This window comes from Limanda limanda, chromosome 13 (genome assembly GCF_963576545.1).
Source record: "Limanda limanda chromosome 13, fLimLim1.1, whole genome shotgun sequence".
Classification (NCBI taxonomy): domain Eukaryota; kingdom Metazoa; phylum Chordata; class Actinopteri; order Pleuronectiformes; family Pleuronectidae; genus Limanda; species Limanda limanda.
This window is the reverse complement of record NC_083648.1, coordinates 25,652,047-25,675,874: the sequence shown is the minus strand read 5'-3', so window position 1 is coordinate 25,675,874 and position 23,828 is coordinate 25,652,047. Positions and strand designations below refer to the sequence as shown.

Sequence of the window (23,828 nt, the reverse complement as noted above, 5' to 3'; positions counted from 1 at the left end):
TGTGTTACTGCCATATAGATTGTAAACATCATTTGAGCCATGAGCTAGTGACAGTGTGTTTCGGGACTTCTATTCCGATATCTCTGCTGTCTACAGAGAAATGTCTCTGCCCCCATTACTCCTTCAAACTTCTAATTGATATTTCCAAACAAAGCAGAAACAATGAAAGCTCATTCCTGTATAAACTGGTTCCTATTTTAAGGAAGAAGTCAACATTTTGTCAAAACCTGACAGAAATCTCAACACTTGTTTTTTGAATTTTATAAATATGCAGTTGTAAAACCAGATTTGTATGTCAGAAGAACATTTCCAAGCTTACCACTCCCCTAAGCTTACACACATTTCTGACTGATAAATGGTATCTCTGTGCTTACTGAAATTGTATGATTAAGCATAGACACATGTAGCACCAGAAACTGAGTTTTTCTTGTAGAGCTTTTTTTTTGCATCGTGTTTGTGTGTGTGTTTGTGTTCTGTGATACAGATGTATGCATTTTACAAACCATGGTTGAGATAAAATATATTTAGATCAATGAAGAAATATGTGATGATAATACATTTGTGATGTATGTGTTGCTGTCCAAATGTGATGTTCTATGTTGAAATAAAACTCTGTAATGCCATCATGTGGTCAACTTCAGGTTTTTTTCTTCATCTTACTCATGTAGTACTTATTCGTTGAGGGAATGATTTGGGTTTCTCTCTTTGTTTCAGCTTAGATTCAATGTCAACCTCTAGCAGCTTGTTAGTTACTACTCAAACTATATTTTTTATTTAAACATCACTAATGAGACAGGGTCTGGACAACTTGAACATTTCACGTGTTTTATTGGTTTCACATCTTTTTGATCAACAAGCATTTCTCTTGGGAAATAAAAAAATAACAGAATAATGATTCTGAAACACATAAGGCATCAAGTAATGTAGAAATGTAATTAGTAGAGGAGATGAGTTATGAGCTGATGAACTATAATAGAACACTAGACCCTACTTAAGAGAGAACTGTGAGGGAACTTTAAAAAAAAGAGGCATTGGCAGTAGGTAAAAAAAAATAAAAGCATGTTTTGAGAAAACAGTGTCATGTTAGCTGGAGCGGTGCACTGGGTTAAAAGAAGATTTTGGGGGATGAAGTTGTGATGGAATTGTGGGTCCAGATAGGCCCCTCAAAACCATGGGACAGATGGCAGAAATACAGAGGTGATGCTTAATGGTTATGCTTACATGAAAAGAAGGATTCTTATTGTTTCACCAGAGCAATATGTTACTTAAGTTTGACTGTAAATCTAAAACAGAAATTAGAAAATTGTTACTACAATACATTGGAATCTAAATAATGTTCTCCTACAAAAGGGAAAGAGACAGAACTTATTGGAGCCCAGCTTCTTGTGTTGGAAAAACATCTAAATAGGTCCCGATGTCTGAGATGTCTGCGTGGTTTCGTATCTTTGTTTGTTACGTCTGTAGCAGAGTACCGTCACTGTAGAAATGAGGACGAGTACTGTGAGGAAGATGAAGATTCCACCAACCCATGCTCCAACACTCAGCCCTGCAGGATCAATGAAAGGTACAGTTAGACAGAAGATTGTGGCTCATTGTTCATCACTTTAGTGTATGGTTTTTAACCACTAGTGTCTTCACAGAGGAAACTTCCATGGGCAGGTTCCTGTGCTAAACCAACCAATAACCCTAACCCTAACCAATATGGAAGATAGAGAATGTATAAATAAAAACAAATTGAACAAAGAAATAAAATTAAGTAAATTGTTATAAGTTTTTGCTGAGTATTTATTTTCTTGTAAAATAACTAAACAGGTGTTTGTCAATGCCACATCCAAATCCATTCTGTAATCTCACTGAAAAACAGTGAAGGGGTTAATTACTTTCAGTTTTGAACAGTAGAGGGCAGTATACATTTGCAAAAAGTGCCAACAAGGCATTGGCAGTACATGAGGTGGTACATGGAGATGCATCATCATTAACCAACATCACCATCATAATGATTCATGATTCTTTTCTTTTCGTTCTGAGATGCTGGTGCTAGTCCGACATCTTGTGGTAATTAATATCTTATTGTTAAAGTGGTGCTTGGGTGAGACCAAGTAAAGAGTATTTGTTCACAACGATTATTTTGGAAGATAATGAAACTCTGAAAATGTCTAAGCATATGTTATTGCTGCTAAACTTTTGACAAATAATAGTCTCCATCCGACTGGGTGTAATCACATTTGTGAATATGAACCTGGATCTGCAAATCTGTTTTAGAAGGTGTGTGTGTGGGTGTAAACAGATTTGAAAATGTGTAAACAAATAAGTCTACAAATCCCTATTTAACCTCCGTGTTGAATTTGCAAATATGTACATACTGTTTCTCACAGACGGACTGGGATGTGTTTAAACTGCAGCCAAACTGGAGGATTCTTCCATCAACATACAGGAGTACGCTGAATGTGTGACTGGGTACATTAGCACAAGCGTTGATAACATTGTGCCAACCATACAGGCCAGGAAGCTTTCAATCCAGAAGCCCTGGATGAACAGTCAGGTACGTCAGATGCTGCATGCTTTGTGTCTTGCATTTAGATCAGGGAACAAGATGGAGCAAAAAAGCAGCAAAGTACAGACTGAGAAAAAACATCAAATATGCTAAAAAGCAGTACAAGGAGAAACTGGATGGCTTCCACTCTACTGCTGAAGCCCGGCTGATGTGGCTGGGCCTGCAACACATCACAGAGTATAAGGGCCCCACCACAGGGATTAACAACTTCACCATCACTCCGCCTGAACAGCTCAACCAATTCTACGCCAACGTCAAGACCTCCAGCAGCAACTCACAGGTGAGGCACTCACATACCCAGACCACACAACCCAACCAACAGCTGATGTACGCAGCAATCTGCAAATATGTGAGGAGATTTTTGTCTGTGTTTTCAGGAGCTGCAGCCTTAATACCACTAGGTGGTAGGCGCAGTTTGTTGCGGCTTTAGCAGCATCACACCAAAATCCATTCAAAAATCTCTTAATTAAAATGTGTCAATCTCAATGCACATTTGTCCGTCATAGTCCTGTTTGTAGCCTTTGTACTGTTTTCACTGTCAGTCTGTCCGTCCATCTTGGAGGATGTTCCATCCGGTGCAGCGAGGAGAGAGGTTGCTGCATATTGATAAACTGTGACTTATGTAAATGTTGCTGACTCAAACAAGTGTATAGTTAGCTACAATGGTCTAAACAAGAGAAAATGTATCGTAATCTCAAAATTACTGTTAATAAAATTTAGCTGATCTTGAAGAGTCCTCTGAGTTGGAGAAAACATGACTGGAATACTGCATTCAGACGTTTTTTTATTCAGCCTGGGGTTGCTATCAAGTTTTTTGCAGTTTAAATTGATACTTTGGGGCAGAGAGCACACATGTTAAGCGGTGCGGGTAGTAAACTGATTCAAGGCCCATGTTCAGAACATGAGTTTTGTCCATGTTTAGCTGCAAAAAGTTTTGGACCAGCATTTTAGGTCATAGATATGGTTGTCTAATATTGAGTTGACAGAATTTATTGGACTTAAAAGAGAGGTACAATTTAGTGTCATCTGCATAACAATGGACGGTGGGTTCATCATTACAGATGATGTCAGGGAGTTGCCAATGACTACACTAAAAATCATTGACTCAGAGATCCATTCTAATAATATTAAATGATCAACCATATCAAACACAGCACTTAACTCTGATAGCATCAAATATGACGATTTTTCAGCATTAGTGGAACTCAATACATCATTCATCGAAGAAGGGGTTGAATAATTCATTCTTAAAATAAGGGTCAGAACCAGACAAACGTAACTGTGGTGAAAATATAGGGTGTAGCAGGGCGGGACACCTTCTGATATGAAAGACTTTGTTTACAAAAAAATCGAAGTTGTTTCTGTGTTTTTTAATTTGGTCTGAAAACTACAGTTAGTAGAGTTGTGATATTCTTATCATCTGTTTTAAGAAATGTCATGGTGTACAGTCAATTTTAGAGCAGTGTTTAAAAATAAGATTAGATGAAACTTTATTGAGCCACATTCCGGGGGAATTCAGTTCACAGCAGCAGGCAGGTCAGTATAGGGTAGATAATGCATTTTAAAAAAGGCAATAGAATGAGTATGTACATAATATACACCTTTCACTGTAGTAGTTTGTATAGAAAACCTGCAGTGGCACAGGATGTTTGCAGGCAAGTCGAAAAAATCTTTGTACATGTGGAGGTGAGGGGGCTGGGAGAGCAGCTTCACCTGCACCACAGAGGATCAATCAGGACAGGTGAGAGCTGTAAGCTAGTTGATCCTCACATAGGAAGCGATTGAGCTGGTGAATTGCGTTGCAACACGCGCCACTGTAGGGGAACTATAAACCAAAACGAGTCCGTAGAAGCTGCGTGCGTGCGTAAAAAACGACTATAAATCGGCCTTAAGTAGTCGTGCAGCGCTGAAGGCAACGGAGAGCTGGTACCCCCAGATATCGTGCATTGTGCGGCAGGGAGTGATAGCCCTACAGGTAGTTGTGAAGTGCTTGAGCTGATGGTAGCAGTTGAGTGTAGGCCAAGATTAAGGTCGACTCGTGCCAGTAACAAGATGACAGCCAACTGGATAGATCCCTTTGGCAAATCAGATTAAGTCTAAGTTCTGCAGAATATAGGCAATAGGCAGAAACTCAAACGTGACAGACTCGGACCATTCATCGGTGGTCCAACCCATCAGACTCAGCTCTACTGGACTGCTTCAGCACCAGGGAGTGGTCAGGAAATGCATCTATGAAGTTGTACCAATGATTATTGTATGAACATATTAATGGTGGCTTCCATGAGCAATCTCCCCAACCCTACACACTGCCCTCTCCCACCTGGCTGTGCGGTTAGGCAGCACCACATCCTCCATTATGACTCTCAACACCAACACCCCCCAGGGCTGCGTTCTCAGTCCTCTCCTGTACTCCCTGTTCAAGCAGGGAAGTTTCTCTGAGGCTGCGCCGGCCCCTGCAACAGAGGTAGGCAAAGCCGGCGCGGAATCCGGGAAAAGGGGGAAGTATCCCAACTGTGGAGGACTTGATAGGGAATACGACAGATCAGGGGTTATTGGGGGGAAGATCCTTCCTTCACAGTTTCGCTCAGTCTCTCCAGGACCCTGCAGGGCCCAATCCATTTGCTTTCCATCTTTTGGCAACTGCCTTTCTTCCTCTGCTGGTTGTACACCCAGAGCAACTTGCCGGCTTTGAAATGCCGTCCACTGGTATGTAGGTTATAGTTCCTCTTCTGCCTTGCACCCGCACTCTGCAGCTGGCCCCTGGCAAACTTGTGAGCAGACTCCAGGTGGTCCTTCAGTTTCCAGGCATATTCGGCCCCAGGAGGATTCACAGGGTTGTAAAGAGGCTTGCCTATCATCATCTCAGCAGGAGTCCAGATTTCCCTGCCTAGCATGAGTAGGGCGGGGGGGGGGCAGGATGTGGAGTCTTGGGCAGCAGACCTGTATGCCATCAGCACAAGGGGAACATGGGTGTCCCCATCTCTTTGGTGTTTAGCCGTCACTATGGCAAGCTGTTGCGTCAGTGTGTGGTTGAACCTCTCGACCAGGCCGTCACTGGAGGGTGTGGTGCAGGTTTTATGGGGCCCTGCTTTTCGCACATGGTTGCAAACACACAGGACTCAAAATTCCTGCCCTGGTCGGTGTGGATGACCTCGGGTGTCCCAATCTGGCCGATCATTCCTTTCACCAATGCATTTACAATGGTCTCCGCTTCCTAATCAGGCAGGCTGTAGCATTTACCCCTATCCATGCTGGATGGCCCTATAACGGGAGATCTGTCTGTGGGGTCTCCTGAGGAGAGACGCTGTCTAAATTTAATGGTTGGACCATGTCGTTGCTCATTGCCCGTAAAATTTCCATGATGTAGCCAAACCTAAACCAACTAACTCGACTTCGAACTATGTTACCCATGATTCATCGCACACGCATGCAGACCAAACAAGCAACGTATTCCACAACTCTCTGTCTCATATAAAAATGGCAAGTGAAAGCAGAGACGTAGACTCAGGGACTACATCCGATGCACCTTATTATTATTTTCAGGAGTTTTAGACACTGTCTGATTACAATTCCGACAGTAAAAATCTCACCTTTCTGTGCTAATTGTGTACTCCTGCGCTTAAAAAGCAACTCCGGACGTCAGCCTCATCCGCATCTAATTTAAAACGGCATGTGGAGCTGAAGCATCCAGCTAGCCTAAAAAGTTATCTCCAAGTATATGAAAGTCAAAAAAAGACCAAGAGCCCCTGCCAACAGCCCCAAACCATTTTGTGTCAGGGTATGCTTTCCCAGCAACAGGTAGACAAACTCTTAATTGACTACATTGTTGGAGATGTACAGCCTCTGAGTAAAGTGGAAAAGCCCTCCTTCATCAGACTAGTGAATGGTTTGCAACCAGGCAGCCGGTGCCTTCAAGAAAGCAGGTTCAGGGACTATTATTAAATTATTAAATGACTGTTAAATGTTAAATTTTACAAATTTAAATGAAAGAATTTAAGGTCTAGCCTAATAATTGGTTTCATAGCAAGGCATAGCACTATGATTTGTTATGCCTTTTAATTGCAGGGTATGAATAAATAAACAGGCAAAATAAGCAATTATTAAAAAAAATTATAAAAACAATTCTTTTAGGAATTGATACATATTGAGAACAGTTTTAGGCAAGGGGTAGTGATGGATAAAGTTTTCTTTAAAAAACAAGTTTAGTCTTTCATTTTCATTTTCCACCTTAAAACTATGAAATGAACTGAACTATGAAAGTTCAGAATTTAAATGGTGAACTATGAACGGGAGCAGCCCCTGCAGCTCCTGTTGCCAGGGTGCCCATGCAACGTCAGCCATCGGTATACTAGTATAGTCTGTGTAGTGTATACGGAGTGTGTGCACCTTGCAGGAAATTTCTGTATCCCTCCATACACCAATGTTGGCTCCAGGCTCCCTGCTTGAGGGGTTTGGTTCTTGAGGTGATGTAAGCTGCTACCATGAAGCAGTAACTCTGTCCTGGATCCAGCCCAGATACCTCTGCTATACTCGAGTCAGATAGGATGTCTCTCTATCAGGAAAGAATGGAAAATATCACAAACACATCTTGTTAAAATTCAGTTGCAAAGACCTTCAGCAGTTTTTAATAAACCTAAGTATAAAGTGTGTATGGTTCAAAACATATCACTTAATTTAAATTACATTCCTGAAAGTAATTTGAGCTGCAACTGGTTAGCTAGGTTTATCATCATTAGAAACAGGTACAAATAGTGGGCTCTGCCAAAAAAAACACCATCCACCCACCAGCACCATCCACCCACCAGCACCACTGCACCTCATTGATTTTCAAGTGTAAAACCAACACAAGACAAAAGCGACAATCAGCATTCATATAATATATATATATATATATATATATATATACAGTGCATCCGAAAATTATCCGGAAAGTATTCACAGCGCTTCACTTTTTCCAGATTTTGTTATGTTACAGCCTTATTAGAAAATGGATTAAGTTAATTTTTGCGCAAAACTCTACAGACAATACCCCATAATGATAAAGTGAAAAAAGTTTGTTTAAAATGTTTGCACATTTCTTAAAAATAAAGAACGAAAAATATATCATGTACATAAGTATTCTCAGCCTTTGCTCAATAATTTGTTGAAGCCCCTTTGGCAGCAATGAGAGCCTCAAGTCTTCTTGAGTATGATGCTACAAGCTTGGCACACCTATTTTTGGAAAGTTTCTCCCAATGTACTTTGCAGGACCTCTCAAGCTCCATCAGGTTGGATGGAGAGCGTCGGTGCACAGCCATTTTCAGATCTCTCCAGAGATGCTCAATCAGGTTGCTCTGGTGCTCCAACATGCACTGTAAACTGTTGGACCTAATATTGACAGGTTTGTGCCTTTCCTAATAATGTCCAATCCACTGAATTCACCAGAGGTGGACTCCAATCAAGCTGTAGAAACATCTCTAGGATAATCGGTGGATACAGGATGACCTGAGCTGAATTGTGAATGTCATCGCAAACGCTATGAATACTTATATATATATATGTTATTTCTTCGTTTTTATTTTCCACATATAAAAACGAAGAATGTGGTATCTGACCATAATCTCAAAACTGCAATACTGTACCTTGCCTGTGCTGCCAGACTTGTAGTAGCTGATCTTATACTTGAGATCTTTTTTGAAAATGTCTCTGATGGTGAGTTGCTTCTCACCGAAATGGACACTGGTCAGAGTATCTGTGATGTTGACAGTTACTGTCTTCTCATCTACCTCCTCCACAGTGAATTGCATAGCACTGATATTACCTGAGGAGAGGGAAAATCAGCAATGATGATCAGACTACTGTCAGGCATAATCAGACTTCCTGAGAGTGTCTGGATGTTTATGTGGTTGTGTGCTCACAAATGATCACAGTATTCTGTTTGTTGAAACTACCTTCACACCAACTAGCTGCAGTAGTAACTTACCACTCACATTCTGATGAAGTTTTCTCTTGTTATTTACATATCGGAATTAAGGGCCGAGCACTGACTGGTTTGAGGACCCATCGTTTTGTAAAGAATTATTTGGGCCCAAGCATGGTGATAGGTTCCCTTAAATAGATGCTTTTCAAAGCGCTTACACATGCTCGATAGAACACAATGTTTTACACATATGTACAGTTTGGTGAATATTTTATAGTTCTACTGTACGAGTGTGGCAAAATGGCTCAATTTCTGCCTCAAACAGGTTTAAAAATCATAGCCCCTAAGTTTTAACTTTGCCCTTTGGAAATTAATGAAGCATATTAAAGTGAGACAATAACAAAAAACGCCTCTTGGAGCTATCCCTTAAACCAATAGGAAATACATCATTTTGAATCTATTAATTTTGAGGGTTAGGGTTATGGTTAGAAGTTAGATGAGGTGTTAAGATGAACTGGATCTAAATTTGGAGGATGACTGGTGGGACACTGCTCTTAAGAAAATTCATACAAGTTCATCCTGCGCTCGTCTCACACTTATACAATTTAAAGTTCTGTCTAGAGTCCACTTTTCTAAAGCGCGACTGTTGCAAATCTACCCCAGTATCACTGACAAATGCGACAAATGTCATGCCTCATCCTGCAATTTAACCCATATGTTCTACTCTTGTCCGCTACTCTCTTGTTTTTGGCTGAACTATTTTGATACCATGTCAAAAATACTTTCAGTGATTATAAAAGTCTCCCCCCATGTTGCCATATTCCGGCTCCCAGAGAACCATAACCGGTTTACCTCTAATCAATTAGACATTTTAGCTTTCACTTCTTTACTGGCAAGACGCCACCTTCTTCTCAACTGGAAGTCAACTAAAGCTCCCTCTAGCACTCAGTGGCTCAACGACACCATGTCTTTCCTAAAGCTGGAAAAGATTTACTTATTCTTTTTTTTTTGTGTTTTCTTTTGTTTTTTGTTTTCCTTTTAATTTATTTATACTGTGCAGCTTTAATACTTAATTATTACTTAATAGAATTTACAGTTATCTATCTTTCATTATTATTATTATTTTCATTGAGTTGTGTAATGTATTGTTCGTATGACCACGTTCATGTGGTCCATAAAATAAGAAAAACATCCTAGGAGGAAGACTGTATACCTTACTCTTAATCCATCGTGATGCACAGTGTTTTTATGGTGTCAATGTCTCTATATATTGTTAATTGTCGGACTGTGATTTTGAGATACCCAATGTAAATTTGACATTGCTTCCTGTTCTACTGTGCCATACCTTCTAATAAAAATATATAAAAAAAAAAAGTATCATATTCTAGGGAATGTGTTTACGGAACGATGTGTGTAAATATCGGTCAGCTGTGGAAGAGTGAAAAAAGTTATTTCTGATATTGCTACTTCTCTGCAGCTCAGGTATATCTCGGTTTCTTTCTTCCCTTTCAGCTCTCTCCATTTACAGCACATTACTATTTAAAGACAAGGAAACCATGTCCAACACCTATGTATGAACCATTATAACAACATAACAGTCTGTTCCTCAGTACAGAATCCAAAGATTATAGATCAGGTTCTGAATAGTGTTGCTCAGTGTTGAGCACAAACTTTCATTTCACTTGTAAGCATTCTTCTTACAAGTGAAATGAGATGCAACTTATATGCAACCATTGTCTGTAGGGAGAACCCTATGACTGTCTTCATCTGTTACTTATCTTTTTGTCATTGTCACTGATAGCAATATACAATACTACTATACCTACATTACTGTGTTATCCCTATGGGTGTGTGTAAAGTGTTTGTGTGTGTGTACATGCAATACCTACTCTCCTTATAGGGGTTGAAGGATGGGGAAAAAGTGTGAGGTAACTCATCTGGGTCATAGCTCATGGTGTCAGGTATGGTTTGGATGTCAGCAGTGTAAGTCCTATCCAACAGGAATACAACATAAATATGTTTTACTGATATCTGATATACACATTACAATATATTTCATTTAGCTTACGCTTTTATCCAAAGTGACTTACAATAAGTGCATTCAACCATGAGGGTACAAACCCAGAACAACAAGAGGTACAATTTCTTTAAAAAAAAAAAGCAAAAGTACAAGGTGCTATTTAGTCCCATTTAAGTGCTACTAAATTGTTAGTGTTAAAATTGTATTCAAGGTATAGTAACACTAAATATATATATATATATATCATACTGGTGAAGCCTGCCTTTATCAGGCTCGATGAAATAACCTTTATACCCAAGAACATGATAAGGCATATAATGAGTTGGAATAATTTACTGCTTATGTTAACACAACATCTCTTATTGCCACTACATCCCATTTCCAGACTTCAACTGGCTTTTATCTGTGCATGAATAGAGTGGGTGGATGGGTGGGTGTTATTCTAATTACCTTAATTCTGTCAAATATTATGCGTTACAGTGTTCACATGAAAAGTGCTTTCCAAATTAAGTCTGATTGGTTGATTGATTGATTGATTCTAATCTGTTTGAAATAATAACCTTAATGATCAGTGATTTGAACATAGTAAAAAAAAACAGTTTTAAATCGGTATCTTTATACTATAACATCAATTTTGGTATTGCTTGACCTCATGTACAGGTATTCTTGTCAATGATCCAGATTTCTAGGTTCATAGTGGTGTTCACTTTAGTTAGAACCAAGTATCTAATTTCCACTGATCTACTTATCTGGATTGGATGATTCTGATATGAGTATGTTATACTGTAATATTGTGTTTTATAATTCATAAACTCATAATTGATAATTGGTAGCTTTCTCCTTAGGTTTCCTTTCACACATCAACAATGCAGCGAGAGATTCTCCCCTCAAATGCATTCACAACTGCAACAAACGCTCTGGAGGATTCAGGTATAGGCGGTGGTGCAGCAGGCAGAGGTAATGTATACATTTTTTCCTTGCATATTCATTTTTGCGACTTTTGGTAGTGTTAAAAATGTCAGCAACTTCCCACTTGCTCAAAGTGAATCCTGAGGATCTCCTGTGTTCCCACATCTGCTCCTCTGGAGTTTCTACAGACTTTATATTAGGGGTACAACACAGGAACTCCAGAGGCTCTCACTCGGACATTTAGCGTTCACAAGTACACTTCCAAGTTCAGTGCATGTCTGACAGCAGCGTAAGTTACCATAAATCAAAAGTCAGACAAAGACGGGTAAGGTCACAGGACATAATTATAATACATAATGAAAAGTCCTCTACAAATAATTAGAAACAGTTCCTACCTGTCAAAGGGCATGAGGTGATTGGACAAATCACATTCCAAATCTGACACTTGGCTGCACTCTTCAGATTCCTCCCACTCGGGGTCTTGGTCCCTGATAGTAAAATGATAACATTGTATACTTGTTATTCAATCATTGTTGGAAATATTTCTCTTACCATTAAATATTTGTCATGGCCACAAGTGATTAGCAGAAATACACATTTGTATTTTACATGACGAAAAAATAAAATAACCTGAAAACATTTAAACATTTAGATTGATTTATTTTGAAAAACATCTGATTCTGATTGTGCATCTGATACTGTGTATGAAAAGCATCTAGCACTGTGTATAGCCTTTGACAAATGTTGAATTAAGAACAGACACAGAGAGAATCACCATGGAAAGGAAAGTCGCTCTTACAAATGATGTTACAGCTGATTATGTGTTACACTAAGTGATGCCAAACACCCACCATACAGGTTAAGCCCATGCAGTACAGATTTCTGGTTGCAAATATACGCCTTCACAAGACTGTATAATTTGTTGCATATACTATATCCATCATGAACAAATGCAATTATGTATATGTCATACTAAACACGGTCATTTGTAGCACATATATTCAGCATGAAAGAAATGTAATAACCTTTAAAAAATGCAGTGAGACGTCGCCCAAATCTATCGGAGTCGCAAAAAGAGCTTCCGAAATTCAATTAGGTCTGAAACAGAGGCCTTCCAAGACTCCAAAGATTTATAATGATATCAAAGTTGGATCGACAAATCACTACTTTATACACAATTAGTGTTCGACCCATGACGTAAGCGTAGTGGGAGACAAAAGTCAACTTGGGACAAGTACGACACCGTTAGGTTCGGGATGAATCAGAAGTTTGAGCCAGAAATTAATTGGTTGAATGGACAACAGCAGAGACTAGGATGAGAAATATAAGCATAAGTTTACAATTGGGTTCCGTAGCCAGCTCGGGTTTACATCTTGGGAAAGAATAAACTCTTCTGCATGGAACTCGGACCATCTCCAGTGAACTTGTTTGATCAACTATCAAGACTCCAGCAATATCAGAGTATATATGTTGGAAAAGAAGTCTTGACTTAGTATCTTGCCCTGTGTAAGACTTTTATCTAGACCCAAAGCAGGTATGGTGGGGTGGCCCTCCTGCATCAGCTATGGTGTAACAATGCCTTTGCCTGTGTTTTTGTCTTTTATTAAGACAAAGAGAGGCCTGTTGTCGTGTGTCATCTGGGAAAAGGGTGCCCCCCTCCTGAACCAATATCAGCCCATCATCCAATAATTGCAGCTCCAGTGGTGTGAAATGCAAAGGCACCTCCATGCCATCTTCTGATGTGATGAGTAAGTATTTTGAACCACATACATCCCATGACTAAGAATTAGTATGCCTAATGCTTCTGGCTCCCTCCCATGAGATAATTTGGGGCCAGATAGATTGATTTATACGTGGAATCCTTATCTCTTTCTAATCCCAAAACAGCATTGTGTCTCAAGAATCAGATGTTGCCCATTATGGGTGTGACCATGTCAAATTGAGAATCAAACCTGGGATCTCTGATTGGGGACTGGCAAAAGAATGGGTGATTATCAAGCTGCACTGTTTTAAAATCATGTGTCTTGCGTGAGTAGTGTAGTTTTAGTGTTTTGTTGTTTACACTGTTATGTTGTTGGCATTCTTATCTGCTCCTTTACCGAGCTGAGCACTTACCAGGGAAACAGTAGCACCAAGAGGGGTGTTCTGATGTAGAAAAGTTTTGTTAATAAACGTTTACAGAGTTGTGCAGCAAGAAAGAAAAGTTCCTGTCTTGTTCCTCCCAGCCTCTCCTACGCCTGTATAACTATTGACATGTGCAGGGCGGAAATGTCTGACATCTTAAAAGATTAGCAACACAGTATTTTTCTTCCTCTGTGTTGAGAGACAGCAGCATGTAAACAAGCAAATGACACTGATTTCTCAATAAGTCCTCCACAAAATTAATTTTTCAAGATGTGCAATTTGAGATATCACCTTCAGTTTTGAAATAAGCTGCTCCTCAAAGATGTCTGTAATATATAATAATGTGTTGTTACTCAGGGGAATTCATTTAAACTTTTCTCACCATGTCTGTTGTGGCAGCCAGGAAATTTCCGCAATCTATATGAGGTCTCCCCCACCCTGTGACTCACTGCCATAGAAGCTCCCTGCCATGCATCAATAAAATGTAAGAATGTTGTGTTTATCTATATTTATCTGCAATATGATTAATGTGCTTTTACCAATGTGTTGTTTGAGTTACTTATTAGTCTTCATTTTATTCAAATATTTAATTTAGTTTAGGTTTGTTTGTAATAAATGTTGCACTATGATTGTTTGTACTGCAGAAATCGTGGCTTGGGAAAATAAACTTCGAACTGCAATTCCCATTCTCATACTCCCTTTCTAAATTGAGGTCTTAGGAGGTCAGTCATAACCTGAACCTAAACGCAATAAAATTGTATTAGTTACCTCTGAGTGAAGAAACTATTTCTCCAGAACGATGCCACTCTGAACCAAGTGCAATCAATGTTAATCAGTAAAATAATGTAAACCAAGGCCTTTTAAACCTGTAAATATGCCATGGAGTGACATGTCTTAAAGAGATAGCCAAGTCTACTGCCCGAGTGGATCAGTCCCTGTATGGGGAATTGTATCTCTAAGATCCAAGGTTACACTGAGACATCTTGTTAAAGCCCTATGGGACAAATTCTGATTGGTGAATATGGGCTATACAAATACAATTTGATTGATTTGATTGATTGAACAGAAAAGAGTTTGCCACCCTTTCTGTCTAAAAGCGAATTGTCCATAAGCTACAGACTATGAATAACTTATCATTGGTTATACCAAAAAAGAACACTGCGCAGTTTTCAATCTGTAATTTTAAACAATTATTATATTCATTTTCCAGCTTTTTTGTGTGTGTTTTTGCAAAGGGAATGCAATTTTAAAGAAGTATGGAGAACCAAGTAGTTGTCTCTAAAAAATAAAACATTCATGGTCAGGGTGCTGAAGTAGGACAGCAAGAAAACAGATCAGTGTAAATACTTCAATATCCGCGAACCATCAGAGCTGTGTATCATTCATAAAGATAGACTTCATGGTTTATATTAAGTTTTCTCAAATTTTGGAAGAGGTTAAGTTCTTAAGTAAACCATTACCTTTTACCTTTAGCCCCCCAGCATTTGACAGTTCTGAAATATGGTCTTTGTGTGTGTGTGTGTGTGTGTGTGTGTGTGTGTGTGTGTGTGTGTGTGTGTGTGTGTGTGTGTGTGTGTGTGTGTGTGTGTGTGTGTGTGTGTGTGTGTGTGTTTGTGTGTGTGTGTGTGTATACGTTCATACTTACTCAGCGAAACGGACATTGTACTGGTATGTGTGGTTAGATTTTGGAACAGTCCATGTCAGGATGGTTTTAAAGTCCAGAGACAACCAGCGAACGTTCTCAACTTTAGGCCCAAAGTTCTGCTCTGTGAATGAAATATTGCATGTAAATTTCAACACCCCTGCGATGTGACAATATTTCTTCCTGGTTTACTTTTTTCATTGAGTGAGTGCAATTTCAACAAACTTGGTACATCAGTTGGAGAATAACTTTGACATCCACTTCCCACCCTCTTCTTCCTCATAAACAGACCAATTGTAAAGCTGAGCTGCCAAAAGAGTGAGGCTCTTACAATAATGTAACAGTCTTGCCATCTGTGAAACACTCAAGTCAAATTTTCCATGTAAAAGATTGGAATGATGCATTGGCAACTACCCAAAGTGATTGGTCTAAAATGTGTTACATTCAACTTCATTAAGATCCCGACTTTATAAACATTTCACATTTCCATCACAAATCTACATTTAACATGGTAGTTTAAGCTACAGTTATCATTAAAATAGCAACAAATTATACATATAACATTATACATGAAAATGAAAGACATTTGGCATCTTCTATGATCAATAGCTGCCCTCTGTCCATTCTCTATGAATGGGGTTCTGCTGTGAGATTAGTCATGAGGTCTGATGACATTCCATTCACCTCTACTTGTATTTTAGGTGAACGCAGATATCTCCCATGTAAGTGTTTCATAATCTGGATCAATGAAAGCAAACCTCACAGTATGGTTGTGTACACCTGACACAGGCCTACCTCTGCCTGAAAATATATGACATAATCATCAATCAACATGATATATCTATCTTATCTATCTTTCCATCCCTTTATCTATCAGTCATGTAGTTTTACCTGCAGTTATGACGATCCAGTCAGAGAGACAAACTCCCAGGAAAAGGATAGTTTTCAGAGATGCCATGTTAGTACAACCCAGGTCTGTTCTCCTTCAGTCCTTGATCGTGTTCAAACAATCTCACCCCAGAACAAGCAGCTGTAGATCGGATATTCCACCAGTATGTAGCCGCTCAAATTACATATGGTTTGCGTTAAGAGTGTGGGAGCAATAAATGGGGGGAACAGGGGGAATGTTTAGGGATCCGCCTTGTTCTGCCTGCTGATCCTCCCACATGCTTGTCTGATGATGGGGTGTTGAACAACAACTTGTTCAGTTTAAACTCATCATGGCTAAGAGTATGAATGTTAATGTGCTGACTCACCACACCCCTTTAAAAGTTGGACAGCGTCACTCTGTGACAGGACCAATGGTTAAACCTACAGAAACATGAGTAAAAAGTTCTCAATAGTTAAACACACCCTGACAAGAAGCAAGTGGTTGATTCCTCCTCGGTGGGAGGGAGAACTTATAAGTAGCTTTCACACAAATGCAGCTCTTTTCAACCTGGTTTCCAGCCACAGCATGCAACTTTTGTCAGAAGCTGTCAGTGTTGGCCTACATAAAGAAAATAGTAATCTCTTCGGCAAGCTCATTATCATATCTACAAAGATATTAACTTGTCCCAATTTTTCAAGTTAAATAAATATAACATTTAACTCCTTCAAAACGTATTGCTTTAGGTGATCACATTCTCCCTTCCCTTTTGCTCTCCATCTAGTATCCCATGGGGCAGCAGAGCATGGAACAAGGCCAAGGAATGTGGGACTGAAGTAAATGAAATACCACAGCTAAAGCACTGTGTATTTTGGATTCTTATGGGAATAGGTGATGCCTGTTTTTCAATCTGTTCAAGTATTCAGGTCAAGAGAGAGCTTCAGTAAACATGTGGGATCTATTTAGACAAAAATAATGGCGTTGAGCAAGCAACTGTGTGGGAACATTGCAGCTATGTGTGTCATCTGGGAAAAGCTCCATCTAGCTGTTAAAGACGTGACTGTTTGTAAGGATTTTGCTACCATACACACACATAGTCACTCAAAGAAACACATATATTAAGAACAGGTGGTATGAGACAGTATGTTTATATCACACATGTATAATGTATACAACATGTTTGTATATGCAGTATACTCAAACATTCAAGAAGGCTGATAAAATTTTTTGAAAGGCAACATTAATAGGCTACAACATTTAACAACTGTACACTGCCAAGCCAAAATGTCAAAAACACATCGGGTTTTATATTGTGGTCTTTTTAGTTAAGTTGTTGCTGCTGTTAGTCAGTGTTGCTTTCCTTTTTAGAAAGTAGTTTGCAGTTAATCGTTAATAAACTACTGTTTTTGTTTATTCATCTAATGCCATTACTCCTTTCACCTGGGCTATCAGGCCCGATCAATGGAAAGGACCTATTTTCTTTGCTAGAGGTTTTATTTTTATTCTTCTGACGAAAGAAGTGCCTTTTGAATTTCACCAAAGGAAAATGTATGTATTTTTTTTAATGTATTATTTTGCTGTCAAAATACGTCCAAAAATGTCTTGATAGCACCCCCTACAAATTTTAATTGAGGGTCCTCCTGTTCATTTACTTTAAACTAGAGTAATGAAAATAGGCACACATATGCATCATGCCCAGACGAACAAAAAATCCTCCCGATACTCTTCGCCACATCCAGCAGAAACTTCCACATTTTGGATTGAAAATTATATTTGGCGTGATTTTTCTACAAAATCTTACTTCTACAGATTTCATGCAAACGATTAAACATTTGGTTTATGTCATGTTACAGACGTCCTGATTAAATTATATATAAACTGTGTTTTTGTAAGGGGGAGTGGCCGTGGCATGGTGGCAAATTTGATGATTTGCCAGAAAACAATAAGTGTTCATAACCTCCATGTATATTGTCCAATATGACACAAACCACAAATGTACAACAGAGATCACGCCCTGAACAGTTCCATATGATAATATTCAATAATAATCATAGCGCTTCCTAGCTGTAACAGGAAATGCCTGTTTTAGATTTTAGTGTCCTGCAGCAAGCCTGTTAACCCGATTCATGTGTAATTTGGTTAGTAGCTCGGGATGCCATAGAAACAAACTTTTGAGTTTTCATCAGGGGGCGTGTCCTTGGCATGGAAGTGGATCTTGATTTTGCGCCAACGGCCTTCGAGTTGCTCTAACTTCCATGTTTTTGCTCCAATGACTATAGAACTTTTTGTGATAAGGAACCAGACTGTAAGAGTTCGATGTATGCCATTCTACACCTACATTTATCATTGATCCACCTCAAAATGGGTTAGGGTTAGGGTTAAGATATCACCTCATCCAAACTCTACTGCTTTTTGGAAGATGTTGTATGTTGTTTGGCTTTACCACAAACATATACAATATATCAATATTGCATTATTAAATTGTTATTAAACAAACCAATTTTCAAATTATGAACTTTTCATTTTAGTTTTTGTAAATGAAGTCAAACAATGTATCAATTCAATACTAAAATACAAAAACAAAAAAAGCTCTGAAGGCACTGAATTTATATTCCCTCTATGATATTTTCACTGGTAAATTTCAGCTCGTCATGATTCCCTGGCATTATTAATGTTTCATGTATTGTTATGTTTGTCTTGATAATTGTTAATGTTGCTATTAATAAAATGTAATTCTAACAACAACCGGTTTGCAGAAGATCTCTGGAAAAAATGTTAATATTGTTTTTCAGCAAGAAATTTGAAAAAATAAAAAAAGATACTGTGTTTTTGTCAAAACAATGGGGAGAAGAAGCTTATTTCAGTCATGTCACTTCATGCTCAGCAGGGGTCGCCATTCTACCAAAAACGTTCAAGGGCAGATTTTGTCCCATGTAGCAGATATACATGGTCATTGGCTCATTCTTATAATACTGACCCTTGATTATTTGAAGTTCATAATAATCAAAATCTATAGATACAATACAAAAATACTTAGATAATTTGAAAAAAACCTCGAGTAACTGAAAATCTTGTATTGGAGGTGATCTCAACTTATAGTTCATGAGACATTTTATGATAAAAATCCTTCGAGACACCCAACTATCATATTTGCTAACTTTTACAACGTACAAAGTTTAACTGATGCATGGAGATATTTAAATCTAGATATACTCAAATATTAATGGTTCAACTCAAATCACGTGTTAAACCTGAGAACAGAAGAAGCTATTCAAACAAGCATTGCAAGTTTAATTCCTGTCTGCTTAAAAAATATTTATAAATAACAAACCATTTACCATTTACCTTTCAAAAAAATGGGAGTTCTTAAAATATGAAATAAACCTAACCCTACTGAAGACAATAGATAGAAAGTATTAAACCTTCAAACTCAATTAGAGTAAATGTATATTCAAAAAGCTCAAGGGGCATTTATTTGGTCTAGATCTAAATGGATAGAGGATGGGGAAAAAATCTAATTTCTGTATCATGAAGAAATTATAATTGCAGAACTTGATGCAATAACTGGAAGATATAAAAGATTGGCTGTATCAAGTCTTTTGAGAAATATTTAAACCCTCCATACTCCCACCCACAATGAGACAAGGGAATACTATCTCAATTCCAAAATCTAAAAAATACCCAATATTTATAGAAAACAGAAGTCTTATTACTCTTAGAAAATCAGATTACAAACTGCTAATTTACATTTTTGACTACTCTTCTCCAAACAGGGATTTTATTTCCTCCCATTAATAATCTGATGATCCTTCAGAATTGTCTGGTGTTCCTGCCTCTAAAATGTACAGTTTACTCTAGCTGCAGCTGCTACAACAGTGAAACATTACTCATACATAGCTATATTAATCATTGATATCATATTTAATAAACAGTCACAGGGATCAAATTTGTACCATTACTTTAATACTCTGGGGGGGGGGGGGGGGGTAAAACTCAAAGCTCTTTTTCAGCTAACACTTGTGTCTTATACTCAGGTAGGACTTTTCATGCAGGACTTAACTAAATGAAATGTATCTTTATATTGTATACAGTGGATATTGTCACATATCTTAAGTAAAGGATTTAAATACTTTGTCCACCCTAACATAAAAGTGTGACCCTCAACCTGTAATAACAAAAACGTGTATTTAGAAAAGAGCAAATACTGAACATGTGAAAATGGCAAAAAAAGTCAAAGTTCTGTTGTCTGTTGTAGTAATTTGGTAATAGGATGGCCTTATTGGCAAATATGTGGCATAAACTATTTTGGACAGAGGCTTCCGATGTTGGATCTGGTATCTGCTCCCCCAGATGGGGGTTACAGCTTTTAATGCTCCTACAAGCACGCGGATCGCATTGGATTTCACCTACGACATGTGTCATAGTTGTTCTTTTGAAGTCCCAAAGGATTTTAGCTCTGTTGTTCTTAACCACCTTCAGTGGTATGTCCCGTCGGTACTTGTGTACCTCTAATCCATTGTCAGCACAAACGTTTCTATACACTATCCCACTTGGTTATGCCTCTCAGTGTATGCTGTCCCAGCCTGCATCTGAAACCCTACATCTTAAACCCTACATCACCGCGGTCTGGGAGGCAGGAACAGGAGGGGGGCCCTCACCGGGTGAAACACTCTAGGATTGTTATACGTCTCCTCCTGTCTCTGGAGAGCCTCCAGCTGCTGTCTGTTCTCCACTGCCTGCTCCCGGTACATGGCCATGTACTCCTCAGCCATTCGAACCAGTGCCGTCTCCGACTGCAGGTCAGTTTCTCGGGCTGTGTTGGTCCCCACGTTGGGCTCCACTGTGGCAAGCAACGTTGCCACCGGGGTCTTCCAAACCCAGCCAGAAACGTACAATTTAGGATTCACCATCTTTATTCTATTCAAAACAACTAAATGTAAATTAGCCAGCAGTATCTAGTGGTCGTGGCAGCTGAGCTCTGTCCAGTTTCTTCTTTCTCAGGGGTTTCCTTTTGTTGCAGCTCTCTGCCTTTTAATCCAGGGAGAGTATTTGGCCATTTAGACTCAGCTGTGCCAATTAACTCTCACTGGTTCAGCTGGAGGTGCGAAAAAGCCTTGTCTTTCTATTGTAGAATTAAAAATATAAAACTAATAAAAAAATACAAGCAATGACACCATTGTGGGCAGTTGTTGATCTAATTCTCACTGACATACAGTTAACCAGCTCTTAAATTGAAAATGTTTTACCTCTTTTACCTCTACCAAATATTGTAGTTATAGAACATTAAATTCAATTAAAATAAGTCAAATAATAACTATCTGGTGTAAATGTAGCTGGACTTTAAGGACTCATGCCACATCAAGACTTTGATTGCCTTTGTTTTAGAATCAAAGAATTGATTTCAGAGTATTACTCGCTAGTAACTTACAAAGCACTGAATGTTTTGGGGTGAAAATACATGTCTGATATGAAGCTCTGTACATTTGTGCCTGACATATGCTGATATTATATAAACATTATATTATATGTAGGTCGTATGTGCAACGAGCTACGACATTGCTCTTTACAAAGCTGAACATGCAGTATCCACAGAAAAACTCTTGCCACCATCGGTGTTACGTTAACTATCTTTAATACAATAAATTAGTTAAATAGACAGAATGAACAGGAAGGCAAGAAGGGCTAGGTAGATGATAAGTTGGACATACCTGAGAGCCAAAAAGGAGGGGGGAAATCAAACAAAGGCAGCATATAGTAGAACTGAGAAGTGAGAGTAACTGACTTAAGGAGATAATTGTAGATAAACAAGTTTCTTGACATATGAGGTACATTTAAGTAAATAGTGGCAGTTGATCCAAGAATCGGCTTGTTTCTCACAATCCTCCTGGATAAAAACGCAAATGAGCTGATCCCTGCAAACCCTGATGAAGTGGATTCAAAAATCTGTCCGACCTGTTCCAATTGGGTCGTGATCTTCTCTGTCCCTGTTGAACTACAAAAGCTAAGTCGCTAACGTGCTAATATCATGTTAACAGTGATATAATTTTGGTCATTAACTAAATTATTTATATAAGTCAAATGTTGCAACTATTGAAAACAATACATTTTGATTTTTCATACACGTTTTGTTATCACTTGCAAATCTGATTCTTAGATGGCACCAAGATCAGCCTTGATATATACACTTATGTACATTGTTGTATTCGGTTGACCACAATCTTGCGCAGTTGAGCATTTACTTTCAGATTTTAAATGGTAAATGGTTTTGTATTTATATAGCGCTTTTATAGTCTTGATGACCACTCAAAGCGCTTTACAGTACAGTTTTACATTCACCCATTCACACACCCATTCACATAGTGCATCTATTCGCAGCACTTTGTTATTCTATGGGGGGCCAATCGGGGTTAAGCATCTTGCCCAATGACACTTCGGCATGCAGATGGGTCAGACTGGGGACCTTCAGGTTGGAGGACGACCACTCTACCCCTCAGCCACAGCCACCCGAAGAACAGAAGAGAAAAGAAAATTTAAGTTTCAGTCCTAAAGGAATGATGGAAGAAACCAGCAGCGTGCCTAAGAAGCAGGCAGGGATGACATGCATCATCCATTGCTCCAGTGATGACTCCAACCTAGTGTCACCCCAGAATCTAGAATCGTGGCAGACTTTACTGAAGGCAGCACAAATCCGACAACATGCCCCAATTTTGGACTTTGCCGAAGGCCTAGGTGAGGGAGAGATCCCCCCAGTTCAATACCATCGGAAATGCCGTAGTATATTCACCATGGAGAAGCTCCTGGACTCAATCACCAAAAAAGCTGCCTCTGTTGAGCCTGCGGAACAACTTGCAAGAAGATCATCTAGAGATGCCCCGACAACTTCAAGGGTACTTGAAGATCATTGTATATTCTGTCAGAAAAAAAGTAAATGCCAGAAGAGTCAAAACCACAGGGAACCGCTCATACGATGTTCAGAGTTGCGCGCTGAAGATCGCATCAGAAAAGCTGCAACCAGCAAACTCGACCAGAGGATACTTGCTATCACGAGTAGAGAACTTGTTGCTGCTGAGGGGCATTACCATAGGTCCTGCTACCGTGGATACAGACGTGGAGAGTCTGTTGGAATGGAACAAGGAGAGAATGCAGGAACACAGTAGGAGGCAGCAGAGAAACATGCCCATGAGGAACTGCTTGCGTATATCAGGAATGAACTATTTTCCAATCCAGACATAATACCAATGACAGACATGACGTCAAGACTAGTGTTGTAAATGGACGCTCTTGGTTTCAGCCAGGTCAAAGACTCGACCAAGAAACATCTTTGTCGCAAGTTGGAGACTGAGCTGGCAGGGTCCATCCACATCTTATCTGACGACAAGGGAAGGCTACTTCTGTACCCAGACTATGTTTTGATGTTATCACATCAAAACATAATCTAGGGATGTATAACAATTAAAAAATAGCAACTACTATTTGCCCAGCCAGATGGTACAGATATGTGAAATTTCAGGTCTGGGCCCATGGACTATTAACTATGGTTAATTCACCTTCACTCTCCCTAAAGATTAAAGCACTCTCTCAAACACACACACATCCCTCTCCACCGATCGGACTACGAAGAACTGAACTGTAACTGAAGTGAATTCTACAAACAAACAATTTTCCCTGAACACATTCATACATCATCAGAACTCAGAGACTACTGAAAGGGCACTAATTATCTCAGTCCTTATTTAATTTGTTTGATTAATGGATATTTCAATTGCTGTTAAAAAAAATATATTGATTATTTAATATTTTAGTGAATGTGAG

At 38.9% G+C, this 23,828-nt stretch overlaps 1 protein-coding gene across 1 annotated transcript; it reads right to left on the bottom strand.

Annotated features, from left to right (window-relative positions):
• Positions 1-1,400: 1,400 nt before the first annotated feature.
• LOC133017607 (tissue factor-like) lies at positions 1,401-16,106 on the bottom strand. Its single transcript, XM_061083722.1, has 8 exons — positions 16,040-16,106; positions 15,173-15,272; positions 14,653-14,664; positions 11,778-11,870; positions 10,343-10,443; positions 8,176-8,354; positions 6,941-7,106; positions 1,401-1,546 (listed from the first exon to the last, which is right to left on the bottom strand). Exons 1-8 carry the CDS (start codon positions 16,104-16,106, stop codon positions 1,401-1,403), a joined length of 864 nt encoding a protein of 287 aa, XP_060939705.1.
• Between the last annotated feature and the right edge of the window lie 7,722 nt (positions 16,107-23,828).